At 41.1% G+C, this 15,000-nt stretch overlaps 1 protein-coding gene across 3 annotated transcripts in view; it reads right to left on the reverse strand.

Moving 5' to 3' along the window:
- LOC147020315 (phosphatase and actin regulator 1-like) overlaps window positions 1-15,000 on the reverse strand; it is a 124,254-nt gene that overhangs the window by 85,000 nt on the left and 24,254 nt on the right. For all 3 annotated transcript variants that reach the window (XM_085895611.1, XM_085895610.1, XM_085895609.1), the window contains exon 3: window positions 4,907-4,995. In XM_085895611.1, the coding sequence (XP_085751737.1) occupies window positions 4,907-4,995 (89 nt within the window). The remainder of the gene's footprint in view (window positions 1-4,906; window positions 4,996-15,000) is intronic.

Here is a 15,000-nt window from a genome sequence, read left to right on the forward strand (position 1 = left end):
AGTTCTATAACTTAAAGAGGAAAAGCATTGAAATATGCAAATGACAAGTCTACCAAATACTAGTGTATGTATTAAAATGGATCAAATATTCAATAAATTAATTCTTTATAAACCATGGTGTCTATTTCCTTCTGTCATGTCTCTGTACACACAGACAGACAGAGACAAATTTTATTTATTGGACAGCAGAGTACCAACCCAGTGGGTGGTTCGAGTTTGCGCATTACTTACTGAAAAATGTATATTCTGTGTTTTGCAAGAAGACTATCGATGTTTGTGTGGTGTGCGCTTAAAAGGTTCTAGATGGTCTAAAGGGTACATTCCAATTTTAGTTAGTGTCTTAGGGGGTCAAAAGGGTCTAAAAAGGTCCAAGTGGTCTAAAGCTATAAATGGTCAAAGATCCAAGCTGTCTAATCTGTCTGAAGGGTGTAAGGGGGCTTAAGGGTCCTTCAGGTGTTATGGGCCAAAAGTGTCTTTAGAGTCTGAGGGGTGCAACCGGTATTAGGAGTCTTTAAGATATTTGGGGTCTAAAGGGTCTTTGCGGTCAAAAGTCTTGGTCTGTGTGGCAAATTTGGGCCAAATTAAGATATTTGGGGTCTTAAGAGTCTTCGGCGTCTTTAAATGCTGAGGTGGTGGATGAAAATGCCCTGAGGTATTTATGCAGTGACTCAATAATCACTTTCCTGGCAAAATAATTTCCCATCGATCTGGATTTCCTTGGCCTCCAAGATCTGCTGACCTCTCACCTTTGGATTGTTTTCTGTGGGGATTTATTCAGGAAAATGTTTTCAAAGAGAACCAAATTAACATTTCTGAACTCAAAGATGCTGTAATGAGGGTTATTTCCAGAGTCTCGCATGAAACACTTGTCTGTAGTCAAACTATTCCATACGTATATATATATATATATATATATATATATATATATATATATATATATATATATATATATATATATATATATATATATATATATATATATATATATATATATATATATATATATATATATATGCAGAACTTACAGGAGACATTTCAAACATTTGTTGCAGTCAAACAAAACTTCATGAGCTCCTTTACATATCATCTCAATAACATGGTCTTGCTTTAAAATAGCAGATATAATAGCCAACTAAAAGAGTACACTAACCCTGTGGACACACACACACACACACACACACACACACACACACACACACACACACACACACACACACACACACACACACACACACACACACACACACACACACACACACACACACACACACACACACACACACACAAATCCCTGCACAAAGATTGAGAGTTATAATGAAACTTCACGCAAAGATTCACTCAAATTAGTAACTATCCGCATCATCGATGCAAGTGTTTGCCACTCTATTTGATGCAATTCTATTTCATCATCAATTGTACCAGTCAAAGGAAGCCAGGAGGCCAGCACTGCATCAGCGGGATGAGAACAGTGAATGATAGGCTTAAATCGATCAAAGTTTAATGATTCCCTAGACCAGTATAGGGACAAAGACCATCTTCGATTGAGTCAGGTTTTTCTTTGTCAACTCCATTATGTGGAATCTCGAGAAATAGATGGTTACATTCTTACAATTCCTTGATATTGTTGTTAGCTTGCTTGGGTAGCAAGCTTGCTGCTTTACAAATAATTGAAGTTTGTCATTTCTGTTTTTGTCCATTCGTTTATAGGGATGAAACCGGAAATGGAATGATTGATGCTTTCATTACACCCCAAATTGGACTTTCTTATCGACTCTCATGGTCAACATAGTATTGCAGTCAAAGGCCCAATGAAGGGGAGGGCAGAGGATTAACCACCCCCTTTGGCCAGAGTACATACGGTGTAATGTCTTCAAATAAACCTTCCGTCCCATACTCCTTTGAATTTGAAAGATTTCTCACTTGACAGGCAGAATGTGACCCCCCCCCCCCTCAGCCGCTCCCCCTTTCCCATTCAAAAACTTCTGGTTGGCCCCTGGATGCAGTTGTGAGATCATTTTACATTCAGGGCTGCAGTTTCCAGAAAATAATATAACAAGGAATCTTTGGAAATGCTACTTCCCTTGGCTCTCATTGGAGCTCCAAAATTGATTTGAGTGACCTGTGTGTGATGTAAGAGCAACAGGATTTGTGCTTCAGCGTCATCATGGGAAATGCCAATAATGTTGAGAGCTTTAGACTCCCGAGATTCAAGGAGAGAGACAGAGAGACAGAGAGACAGAGAGACAGAGAGACAGAGAGACAGAGAGACAGAGAGACAGAGAGACAGAGAGACAGAGAGACAGAGAGAGAGAGAGAGAGAGAGAGAGAGAGAGAGAGAGAGAGAGAGAGAGAGAGAGAGAGAGAGAGAGAGAGAGATTGAGGGCTCCAGCCCATTTTGGAGAGCAGTACTTCATTGAGCTACAGACAAAAGCCTTATGGGCTGCGAGTAGTTCTGATTCATCAAGGAAGAACTTGGATCGACGTAGAAGCCGAGTCTGCGGCTGACTTTGGAAGCCAGCTTTGCTAATATGGTGGGTTGAGGAGGGATGATGGCTGATGGTGAGGCAGAGAGGTTTAACGGTGGCTGACCATATAAACAGATAGGTTTGTGTAATGATCCTTCTGGAGCAACAGGGCAAGACTGTACTATTTGCAGGATTGAAGAACATGTCCCAATTGTTAGACGAACATCCAATCAATTCTAGATCCATCAGATGGTGACACAGCCATTCTCTGTGCGTCAATGTAAAGGAGATAATGTATGACATAATGCAGAGACATATGCAAAAAGGAAGAGGTTTTCCAGAGTAATGGAGAGGTTGGTTGTATATGTGAGGAATAAGGATAGGCCCAATACACTGTCTTTTGGCACCACCGCCTCCACTGGGAAAAAGGAGAGGGGGGGGGGTTCTATTGATAGTAATGAATGAATTCAGTACATAAGTGGAGGAAATCAGAGATCCAGGTATGAAGTAGGCCTTGTATGCCACAGTCAGCCAGCTTGGCAACGAAAGCAGTTTGTCAGAATGTTTATATGCCCGAGATATGTTCAGGGTGAGGATCCTGACCTCTTATCTGAGATCTAGGGCCAGCAACCATTGGTCAGAGAGGAGTATCAGTATGTCAAGACTTGAGTGAGAAACATGGAATCCAGACAGAAGCTCAGAGATCAGTCTGATTGAAAAGAAGAAACATTAGTGTTGCCAGCAATGATTGATTCCATGGAATGAATCCATTCCAGGGAATTGATTCCATGGAATGAATCAATCATTTACTTATAATTGGAAGCAAGCTTACTGGTCTGTAGTTGAGAAGATCTGTGTTTTTGCTCCCTCCTCAATGGCAGGAGTGATGTTTGCTGACTTTGAGGCTGACAGTAGATAGCCCAAAGGCAAAGGACAGGTAGAAGGACAGGAGACAGGATATTTCAAGAGCAGCAGAGAAGGATTTAAGAACATTGTGACTGATGTTTGAGGCGGTATGCACCATATATTGTTGGAGGATAAATACTTTTTCAGGAAATCTGTTTTTGTAGGCATCTGTAAACAATACGTATCCTTACATTTTCCTGCTTAATTTAATACACGTACTGGAAATCAAGATGTGGCACAAAAAGGGTGGAACTGCAAATAATTATGAAATCTCTGGTCAATGAAAACATCAGGAGGAGGAGATTGGGACCATACTCTGTGCAGAGCGTTGGTGCTGGTTAAGCAGTCTCCTTGGTTATTGGGCACAATCCTGGACGGGTCGCCACTCTGACACAGGAAAACATCAGGCCTGTTGAAATTTATCAATGATTTTCTGCACAACATGGCGATGATTGCTAGTCAAGAAGATCCATATTTTTTTTAAAAACCACATACATTGCAGTCAAGAATGTTTGACAAAAGAGCCCATTGAGACTGATGTCCTGTACTTGCTACGTACGGGTCCTAATTTTTTTTACAACAGCCTACGATTCCAAACTGATAAGGCATTTCCAAAGCTGGAGAATACATTGAAATAGAATGTAAGCATCATTTTTTTTTTTGTAATGTACAGTACTTGCCAGCTTAATTACGAGCATGAAAAGTCCAGGTCAATTTTGAACCAGTCTCGTATTACCTAAACCGGTGATCTATATAAAGATCAAGGTTCAATTAAGTTGTAATTTACTCCATGATGTTGGAACAGCTAATCCAATTTCATTTAATTCCCCCCATCATTGGCGGTGATGTTGCAATATTCAAGGTACACTCCTTCACAATTTCACTTTGATCCTTTAGCAACAGTTGTGTCTTGCAATAGCCCAGAGAACCTTGACTTCTGAGCAATTTGGTTAATTAATTCAACAACCATCTTTGTTCCAATCATTTATGAAGTTATAATCGCCGAAATAATAGAATTACACGTTCCTGAACAATTTGTAATAATTTAAAGAATGCTGTTTAAGAGGAATCTATATCACGACGTGTTTAATGTTGGTGCTGCCCCAGCCAGCCTGCAAGGTTGAAGCAATGGCCGCTGTAAAGACACGTGGTGCTTGGAGCTGCAATGAGACCTTTGATCGGCCATTTTTAAATTGACACGAGTTAAAGAAGGTTACATAGCTGGTCAATTTATATGATGACCCAGAATTTAAACAAGGGCACAATTTTTACAAATGATGTTGTTATTACATCGAAACCAAAACCATTTCGAGCTGCAGGTTGTTCACAAAGAAATCTCAAACGGATCATGTTCCTCAAACTCTACAACAGCATCGTGACTTTGGGAGGAGAAAAGAAGAAAAAAAAAAAAAAAGGGAAGCCTTGGTAAGGAAGGACAAGTGAGCCAATGGTCTTAACTCCAGATCTTCAAAACCAGCCATGCGCTTCCAAGCCTGCAAGCACAGCGGTCACAGTGGTACAGAGGGTGTACTCACTATCCTCGTCATCCGTAATGATCTCCGAAGCTCCATCTGCATATCCTGCTTTGGACACGTTCTCCTTGTCCGCAGTATCCTCCTGCTGGCTGCAAAAACCCACACACTCAGTTGGAATTATTACTGGCAGTCCAGCCTCAGGTAGGGTGAGAGAAACGACTAAATGATTAAAGTATCACCACCAAAATGCTCCAGGAGTCCCGGTACATATTCTGAAGATCATATGTACGACATTTTGCCCTCTCTCCGGGACTTACCATTTATTGGGCATTATATGACTGACATGGGCATTGTGGGCCAAATAAAGGATCTTAACATGGCAAGAAGATAAACACTACATTTAATTATTCCAGAAAATTTGGACAGACCTACTCTTTTTGAAAGATATTTGAAACCTTAAATGGCCATGTTGCAGACAGGGCAGTTGTCTAAGCCTCCCACTTTATAAGGTGCCTTGCTGCACTATCCAGCATCACATGAGTCTGGCAATTTTAATTCTCACTTCACTGAGAATCACACTCAAACGACAAATTCAATGATGAGGATGCTGGAGCTGAGGCATCCTGTCACCCCATATTACCCACGACATACAAGGATAAATTCATGTCAGACTAGTCAAAGTCGAAGTTATTGGAATAATAAAAACAACCTCATGGGGGTATTAGACAGAGTAGGTAAACCCTAACTCAAAAAACACAACAAAAACCCTGCGACAGAAAGCCGTTCAAATGACGATCCTTAATGGAGCCCATGAAGTAAAGTTATTCTGACGTGTAAAGTCGAAAAAAGTTCCTTTACTTTCACTCAAAATCTGAACAAGGAGCGGTAAATTAAAAGTACACCACCCCCATGCCAAATAAATAACAATCTTCCAGCACGCGATATCGCCGGGGCACCTTCGGCGACGGCAATGTCGCCTTGCAGCACGTGCAGTCGGAATTGGGAGGGAGTGGTGTACAATAATTGATTGATTAATTGCAGAGTTAAAATAAATAAACAATAATCGTATAATAATTAATTTCTTAATCCATTGCCGAATAGCATACTTAAACCAACACCGTTTCATCCGAATCTGTAACTTTTTGAAAATCAAGTAGTTAAACGAAAAATGAATCAATCGATTGATCAATAAATCAAAAACTACACTTTATGGCCAAATCACTTTGTCACTGTCATCTCCGAATATCAGCTTCCAAGCTCAAAAGGTGCCTGAGATATTGCCCAGATGTGAAATAAAATAAATAAGTAATCAATAAATCGATAATAACGAAGTAATTTATCAATTAATTGATTAATCAAAAAATAAAAAGTTTTTGCCAAAGTATGTCTTCATTTCTGTCCCCAAATTTTATCTTCCGAGATCAAAGGATGGTTGAGATATCACCCAGACAAACAATCAAACAAACAAGAAAACGGAGTAAAAACTGAGTACTCCCTTCCTTCAGCGCCTGGCGATGACGTCATGTATCGCCGAGATATGGAATTTGGATGGAGCGGTGTACGATAAATGAAGATGGGCACTTTGGCCCTTAGGAGAGCTTCGTTGTACCTTCTGATGCTCAACTACAGAGATTTCAATCAACTTTTGGAAAATTCAAGCAGGATCACTTAATGTCAATGGCTGAGTTAATCTTACTTTTACTTGGGAATAAGGACAGTTTTATATTTATATATAGCTCAACATGCTCCAATAGACCTTCAATACCCCCCATGAATTGATGTAAGGATGCATGGCAGCAACCTGGGTATGATTCATGTGAGTGTGCAATTGTCAATCACTAAGTGCCCAGATGGCTTGTAATTACCAGGAAGAACTTTTGAGTCAACTTTAATTGCATATTTCATAAAAATGCACTCATCAAGGCCAATGCTATAGCACTCAAAGAAAAATATCAAAACATCATCATCATTCACGGGTTGTCTTGCTGCCTTTGAGGTTTTCAATTGTATTTCTTCTCAGCAAACATTTCCCAATACGATTACCCTCCAGGGTCACAGGAACGTCATCAAAAGTGGGGGATGCCCAAACTGTAAAAAAAAAGTTATCACTGAACATGCTAAACTGCTAAAGGCATGCCCTGCGAGGGGTGTATGGGGCATGCCCATCCCACACCATGAAATTTTGAATTACAGGCTTTATTTTATGCATGTTGGTGTATTTCAAGCTTTTGGGGGAAGGGGTAAAATATTTCAGGTTTTCAAATGAACATGATGTAACAGTTGTCTATATATATATATATATATATATATATATCTATATATATATATATATATATATATATATATATATATATATATATATATATATATATATATATCTATATATAGTTGAAAGTGTGTCTGTCTGTGTGTTTCTTTCTCTGTGACCTATGCACGCGAAAAGTACTGGACTGATCCTTACCAAACTTCACATGCTGACAGAACATGTACCCGGGAGTGTCCGATGTAAAAGAATTGTACTTCCGACTTCCGGTTTCCGAATTATGATGTCATCACCTGATTTCGTAACGTTAATTTTTCAAGTTCAGCCGATTGACATGGGGCCAACGCCATTTGCAATAGAATGAAAAAATAATGCTACAGTCAATTGAAGACAATGACTTCCGACTTCCCAAATTATGACGTCATCACCTGATTGCGTAACGTTCATTTTTCAAGTTCAGCCGATTGACATGGGACCAACGGAATTTGCTAGAGAATGAGAAATTAATACTACAGTCAATTGAAGACAATGACTTCCGACTTCCCGGTTTCCGAATTATGACTTATGCATTCGACACACTTTTCGTAACGTTAATTTTTCAAGTTCAGCCGATTGACATGTGGCCAATGCCATTTGCAATAGAATGAAAAAAGTGCTACAGTTAATTCCGAATTCCCGTCTCCAAATTATGACTTATGCATTCAACACACTTATCATAGGCCCTATTCACATCAACAAACGCCTCTTTTAATGCATGATTAACACAAGTCATATTTTATTGTACATACAGGTAGTCGTCGACTTACGACGGAAGAACCTCCAATTTCTAACTTAATGGCATTTTTCAAACTATGCGAAATTGATGACTTTGCTCGAACTCTACTGTATGCTCAGCTGCCAACGTATTTCACTTGGAACTCGAGTCAGAAACGTTGGAACAGGAGGAAGCAAGGTTCAGAAGTTCCAGGATATCCCGGTATTTACAAATCTGACGCATTGGGTCGAGTGTACACAGTACATCCCAATAATTTCGAGTGTTTCTGCGTCCGCCTCCTCCTGCATGTGAAACGAGGTCCAGTGAGTTTCATAGACCCGAGAACAGTGGACGGGCAAATATGCAGCACATTCCGTGAGGCTTGCAATCTCCTCGGACTCCTAGAAGATGATGCCCATTGGAACGCCACGCTTGAAGAGGAAACTGTTTCTCAATCCCCATCGACCATGAGGTATCTATTTGCTTTTATGATAACTGCATGTGAGATGTCAGATCCCAAGAGCCTATGGGACATTCACAAAGAGGCCCTGTCTGAGGATGTAAAAAAGAGAGTCCAAAGAGAACATCCCCAAGAGGACATCCAGGACACACCAGATATGTCAATGAGGCTCTGATATACATTGAAGATTTGGTATTATACATGAGCGGGAAAGATTTAACTAAGTGGGGACTTCCCTCTTCTAATAGGTCTGAAAGCGCAACCATCAGTAGAGAATGGTTCCGTGAAACAAACTACAACACAGATACTCTCGCAAAATTTGTTTCTGACAATGAGCCGCTTCTGGTGCAGGATCAGAGTAATGCATATCAACTGATTTCTGAAGCGGTTCGAGAAGGAAGTGGTGTGATATTTTTCTTGGATGCCCCGGGTGGTACTGGCAAAACATTTGTACTCAACCTTTTGCTTGCGAAGATGAGGAGCCAGAAAAAGATCGCATTAGCTGTTGCTTCATCCGGTATAGCCGCAACACTACTTTCAGGTGGCCACACAGCGCATTCTGCTTTAAAATTGCCTCTCGACTTCGCTACAATGGAATATCCGGTTTGTGGCATTGGCAAACAAACTGAAGCAGAAAAAGTGCTGAAGAATTGCGACCTCATAGTTTTGGATGAAGGTACGGTGTCGCCTAAGGATGCATTCGAAGCATTAGAAAGAACTATGCGAGATTTAAGAGGAGTAGACCTGTCTATAGGTGGAGTTACGCTGGTTATTTCTGGCGATTTCAGACAAACTTTACCTGAAGTACCCCGTGGCACTCTAGCTGATGAAATGAAAGCCAGTATAAAATCTTCATACCTCTGGACATTCGTACAAACTATCCATCTAACAACAAATATGAGGGTCAAATTATATGGTGATTTAGATGCTGGCAATTTCGCACAATTACTTTTCAAACTTGGAAATGGTGAAATCCCGAACACAAATGATGTAATATCTATTCCCGATGACTGTGGTACAATAGTTTCATCGATGGAAGAATTAGAGGCTCATGTGTATCCCAATTTAGCGACTAATTACAAAAACATACAGTGGCTCTGTGAAAGAACAATCCTGGCTCCACTTTATGAACCAGTCCGTGTAATAAACCATCAGTTATTTCAGGTAGTTCCAGTGAACAACATAGTCACAAGTCTATTGACACCACACTGGATACTGAGCAAGCCATACATTATCCCACAGAATTTCTAAACTCATTGAAATTACCAGGATTGCCTCCGTACAATCTGTCGTTAAAAGTTGGATGCCCTATTATGTTAGTACGTAATCTAGATGCACCAAAACTTTGCAACGGAACTAAACTGATTGTGAAAAGACTACTACCACATGTAATTGAGGCCACTATCATGACAGGATGTGCAAAAGGAGATGTATTCATTCCGCGAATTCCACTCATTCCATCAAATTCAACGATTGAATTTAAGAGACTACAATTTCCTGTCTGCCTGTGCTTTGCGATGTCTATCAATAAGGCACAAGGACAGTCATTGAAAGTCGCAGGGCTGGAATTATCCACTCCTTGCTTTTCCCATGGTCAGCAATATGCTGGATGCTCCAGAGTGGGATCATCGGAGGCTTTATGCATATTGGCCCCAGTGGGGAAGACATCAAATATTGTTTATCCTCGAGCACTCCACTAAAATTATTGAGCTACTTCAGTTATTTCATAAACGGGAATAGGATGTGCGATGAAGGAAATACATGTTGCTGGTGAAAAATAAAAATGGTGGTGGGAAATAAAAAAAATGGTGGTGGTGGTTTGTATATATACATATTACAGGTATAAATAGAATGGTGATGGCGTATGGCGTATGGCGTATGTGTGTAATATTTTATAATTAAATGGTTATGGGCTATGTAGATATTTTATAGAATGGTTATGGGTGTAGGTACGTTGTAACTTCGTATACATAATATAACATAATTTTTTTATCAGGATAACAGACGGAAATAAATCAAATACGCTGGGCCAGGCTGGGTTATGCCTGACGTATAAATTAAGTCGCAAATGATGACATGAAACCAGCCTCACATTGTTGAGGCATTATGGTTTATTTTATCTGATGCGGCAATAAATCTTAACATTTTTGAACTCGAGTCTTCTGCATATAAAACATGGTGGGGAAAATATAATATTATAGTGGTGATGGAAAAAAAATAATAATGGTGGCAGCCTCTACAATTTTACAATTAACTGTGACATATACTCCTTCAGACCCGCCGTCATCCACGGGATTCCTGTGCGTAGCACGGGTATCCCTGCTGGTATATATATATATATATATATATATATATATATATATATATATATATATATATATATATATATATATATATATATATATATATATATATTTCAGCAAAATTTGGTGGATAATTCTGAAATTCATAGCTCAATTTTATGCACTTTGCGCATTTTCTGAGTTTGTTTGGCTTCAGTGGAAGACGGCACTTTCACAATTATGTATTCTGCCACAGAATGTGCATAAACCCCATGATATGTCAGTGTTCAGACATAATTAGGTATATCGTGTGTCGGAGATAAGTATAGTTACTTAAAATGGCTCACAAAGCTTCTAGTATACAGGCATTTTTGCAGAAATATTTGGTCAACCTCACACAAATTGCAACAAAAGCAAACTCAACAGATTTTGTTTTCTGAATATGTGCTCGGTGACAGAAAAAAAGTCCTAAGGAATCCTCCGGGGGTAAAGTCCTGAAATCATGGAAATCCAATTTGGCCACCACCCGGCTTTGGCGAAAATGTGAAAATTGAAAAGATTGATATTTTAATATGTAAATATGTTTTTCTGCATTCTAATTGTTTCTAGTTATGGTCAGTATATTGATATACAAGAATAATTATAAAAAAGTGATATGTATTGAGGGTAAAACAAAAATTATAGCTTTTTTGTCCAAAATTGTCAATATTTTTTCCCGAAAAAATATTTTGACTTGAGAAAGTTTGTTCATACAAGAACATATGTATCCCCAGGCATACATACTATATATTTCCAGATACAGAGACATTAGTACTATCCTCTGGTGAAAGAATTAACACACAATATTAATTTTTATTGAATTAATTTCCATTTGCCTACCCCTACCCCCTTAATTTGAAATATGTGCACTTTGTGCGTATTCGGTCCAAACAAAGAATAAATGCCTGGCTATAGCTAATACATTCATAGGATTAAGACAAATTCTGATTTTAAATACCATAGCTATGTTTATTTGTTAATATAACATCGTCAGTTCAAACTTTAAAACAATTATACTAATTCTGGATTTTTATTTTCAGGCATGGAGGGACCTGAACGGTGTGCCATCTGCAAACAGGATGGAGGAGGCCCAAACAGTATGATCTGAAAATCTTGATGTTTTGTGGAAAATCTAACTTTTTTTCTGTCACTGAGGACATATCCAGGAATCAAAATCTGTTGAGTTTGCTTTTGTTGCAATTTGTGTGAAGTCATCTGACATTTTGCATGTACTATTCTGACAAGCTGAAAATACTTGCAAAAGTACCTGAGATAATTGGTTGTGCCTCTGCACAACAAAAGACTTGGATAACTTTCTGAGATCGCCGAACAGGAAGATGCTCGTACTGCAAACTCCCAACTGTGTGGACCGAGGCAAGGCCCGAGTACAAACCCCTGACGGATCTCTACCAGTGAAGGGACTGTTTATCTGGATTTGGTGCTTCTGAACACTGATGGGAAGGATATATATTTGTATATTGTTACGGTTTCACCTGCGCGTCGCCACGAGCACGGCCCACGATGAAGCAGTGGGGCCGCCTCAGCTCGATCGCCCGGAATTACAGATCGTCGCCCCGGATAAGTCCGGAATCGACAGGTCCTGGTTATTTTGGATCGAAATACGCCAATAGGTAGATCACGTGGGGTAGGGTTAATTGGCAACTTCAACTTACCTAAGTACCCACGTGATCCAGCTACCGGGGTACTTCACCCTCGGCGGAACGCGTACGGAAGTGAGCCCGTTCCGTGTGCGATGCCGAGTGTTTTTTATCGCCGAGTTCCGTCGGCCCGATTGTCTTGTTACCGGGGCACAACTGCTATCTAATCCCTCACATGCGACACGTTCAGTCAATACGAGAAATGGACACGACGAGCTGAATACATTTAACAAATGGGGATATTTATTAAATGATAATGGGGAACTGGGGAACACGTAAGAGCAGAGCTACACCGAATATAAAGCAAGGCAATGCAGATACAGCAAAACACTCAAGTCGTTCACTACTTACTCAGACTGGCACCACAAATGGAGACACACAAACCCAGACAGAAATGGACCTCCTTGGGTCTTTATTACGGCTCTCCAGCCGAGGAGCACAGTCCGGCTGTGAGAGCCAGGGGCGGCAGGCTACCTGGCCACGTAGCGTGGCTGGACGTCCCCTTCTCTTGGGGGCTGGTGTCACCACACCAGCCAGGCGCAAAGGGACAACCATCAGCTCTGGAGCTGGGATGAGGTCGTTGTAGGAGAAGTCCAGGTGGGCAGTCGGGCAGCGCTGAAGCGGGAGGAGAGGGAGAGACCAGAACAGACCGACTAAATCTCCTCGGGTCGCCTTCCAGAGAGCCCACAAGTTCCACACCAAAAGTCTCCTCAGAACTCTGAAGACTCCTCAGGTCTCTCGAATCTCCTCAGGTCTCTCGAATCTCCTCAGGTCCCGTCGGGTGATTGTCTCCTCCCAGCTCGCTCCCCCATTGGACACGGAGCATCGTGCGATTCCTCGTCCGTTCCCGATTGGACAGGCGCGTGGTGGGCGGGGCACTCCCATCCCTCTGGGCGGAGTCTCCAGCGGGGGAGTTTCGTGGCTCCGCCCACCACTTCACCTCGATTGGTCGAGAGCCGCCGTGTGGCTCCTCCCAGAGTTCCGCCTTCCTCACATTGGACGCCCTTCTGCGCATGCGCCCTCGCAATCCTCTCATTCGCCAAATCGAGCCGCAAACCCCACGATTGGCCAGGTGGAGGAAGCGAATGCAGGTGAGGGCGATGCGGGATGGTCAGCGGTAATGTCGGTGGTGCTGGCGGTGGTGTAAAGACGAACTAAAAGGAAACCTAACTATTATAATAAACCACAGTGCAGAAACATTTAAATACCCGTCAGACTAGGGGAAAGGGCTATCTATAAAACACGTACTTACCGAGATAACTCATCTATAGGAACCTGAATGGTGTTCTGTGAATTTCCATAACTGCAACAATATATATATATATATATATATATATATATATATATATATATATATATATATATATATATATATATATATATATGACTTTTTAATGTGTAGAGTAAGTTTAAAATGATATTTACTGTTAATCATATTGGGAGTGCAAGATGAGCCTGGTGTGGCTTAGTGGTTAAGGCAGTGGCTTGGGATCCTCGGGGTCCTGAGTTCGAACCCCGCTGGCCGCTGAGTTAGCATCAAGAAGGGAGCCTGTCATCCTTTCGAATGTCAGCAAATGAGCACCAGTATACTGGTAATTATCCCTGCAGGGTCAAAAGTGACTAAAAAGGGTTGGCATCAGGAAGGGCATCTGGCCGTAAAAAAAATTGCCGCAAGAAAGCGTACCGTGATTGGAGCCTGAAAAAAGCTGACCCCTGCTCAGGGATAAGGGCTTTCAAATGGTGTGATGATATAGGGAGTGCAAGGGTGGGGATGGGGCTACGGGGATTGTAATAAATACATTGTTTGGTTCTGTAGCCACAGGAGAAACAAGAAAAAGAGCAATCAGAGATTGCAGACCTGTGCCAGGACTTATTTTGTGTGGTGTATTTTGTGTGGCGTTTGTGTACTGGTGTGTTACGTAATTAACAAGAGACATAAGAATTGCCACTTTATAACTGTTGGCATTGATAACCGGGTATGAAGACGTCCCGCTTTGATTGGACACCTGACTCTGACCAATGAGATTTCTTACTGTTATTCAATTGAATTTAGAATGGGATTAAAATAAATTCAAATCAAATCAAATGGAAGACCAAATAGGTACAGCCCTGCATTGGAGTCATCAGACGGAACCCGAACAAGCAAAAAGCAAAGATGAAGTCATCAGGAGGAATCTGGATAGGGTTTGAGTTTCAACTGCTATTCTTCCACCCTCAAACCCACCCAAGCACAGCAAAGTGAGCCTCAGCCCAGCCAAGAGTCTTGCAGTCGGCGTTGCAATTCATCTCAAATGTGTTCGATGGGGTTGAGGTCAGGGCTCTGTGCAGATCAGCGAAGTTCTTCCACACCGATCACGACAAAACATTTTTAGAGCGCAGCGACATCGCGCTGTTATATAATTGATATGGACCTCGCTTTGTGGACGGGGGGCATAGTCAGGCTGAAACAGGAAAGGGCCTTCCCCAAACTGTTGCCCCAAAGTTGGAAGCAGAGAATTATCAAGAATGCCATCGTATGTTTAAGATTTCCCTGTAGCGTTAAGATTTCCCTTTATTGGAACTAAAGGGCCGAGCCCGAACAATGAAAAACAGCCCCAGACCATTATTCATCCTCCACCAAACTTTACAGTTGGCACTATGCATTCAGGCAGGTAGTGTTCTCCTGGCATCCGCCAAACCCAGATTCGTCCGTTGGACT

This window comes from Eptatretus burgeri, chromosome 9 (genome assembly GCF_056783735.1).
Source record: "Eptatretus burgeri isolate ZD-2024b chromosome 9, Ebu_testis_v1, whole genome shotgun sequence".
NCBI classification, from domain to species: Eukaryota; Metazoa; Chordata; class Myxini; order Myxiniformes; family Myxinidae; genus Eptatretus; species Eptatretus burgeri.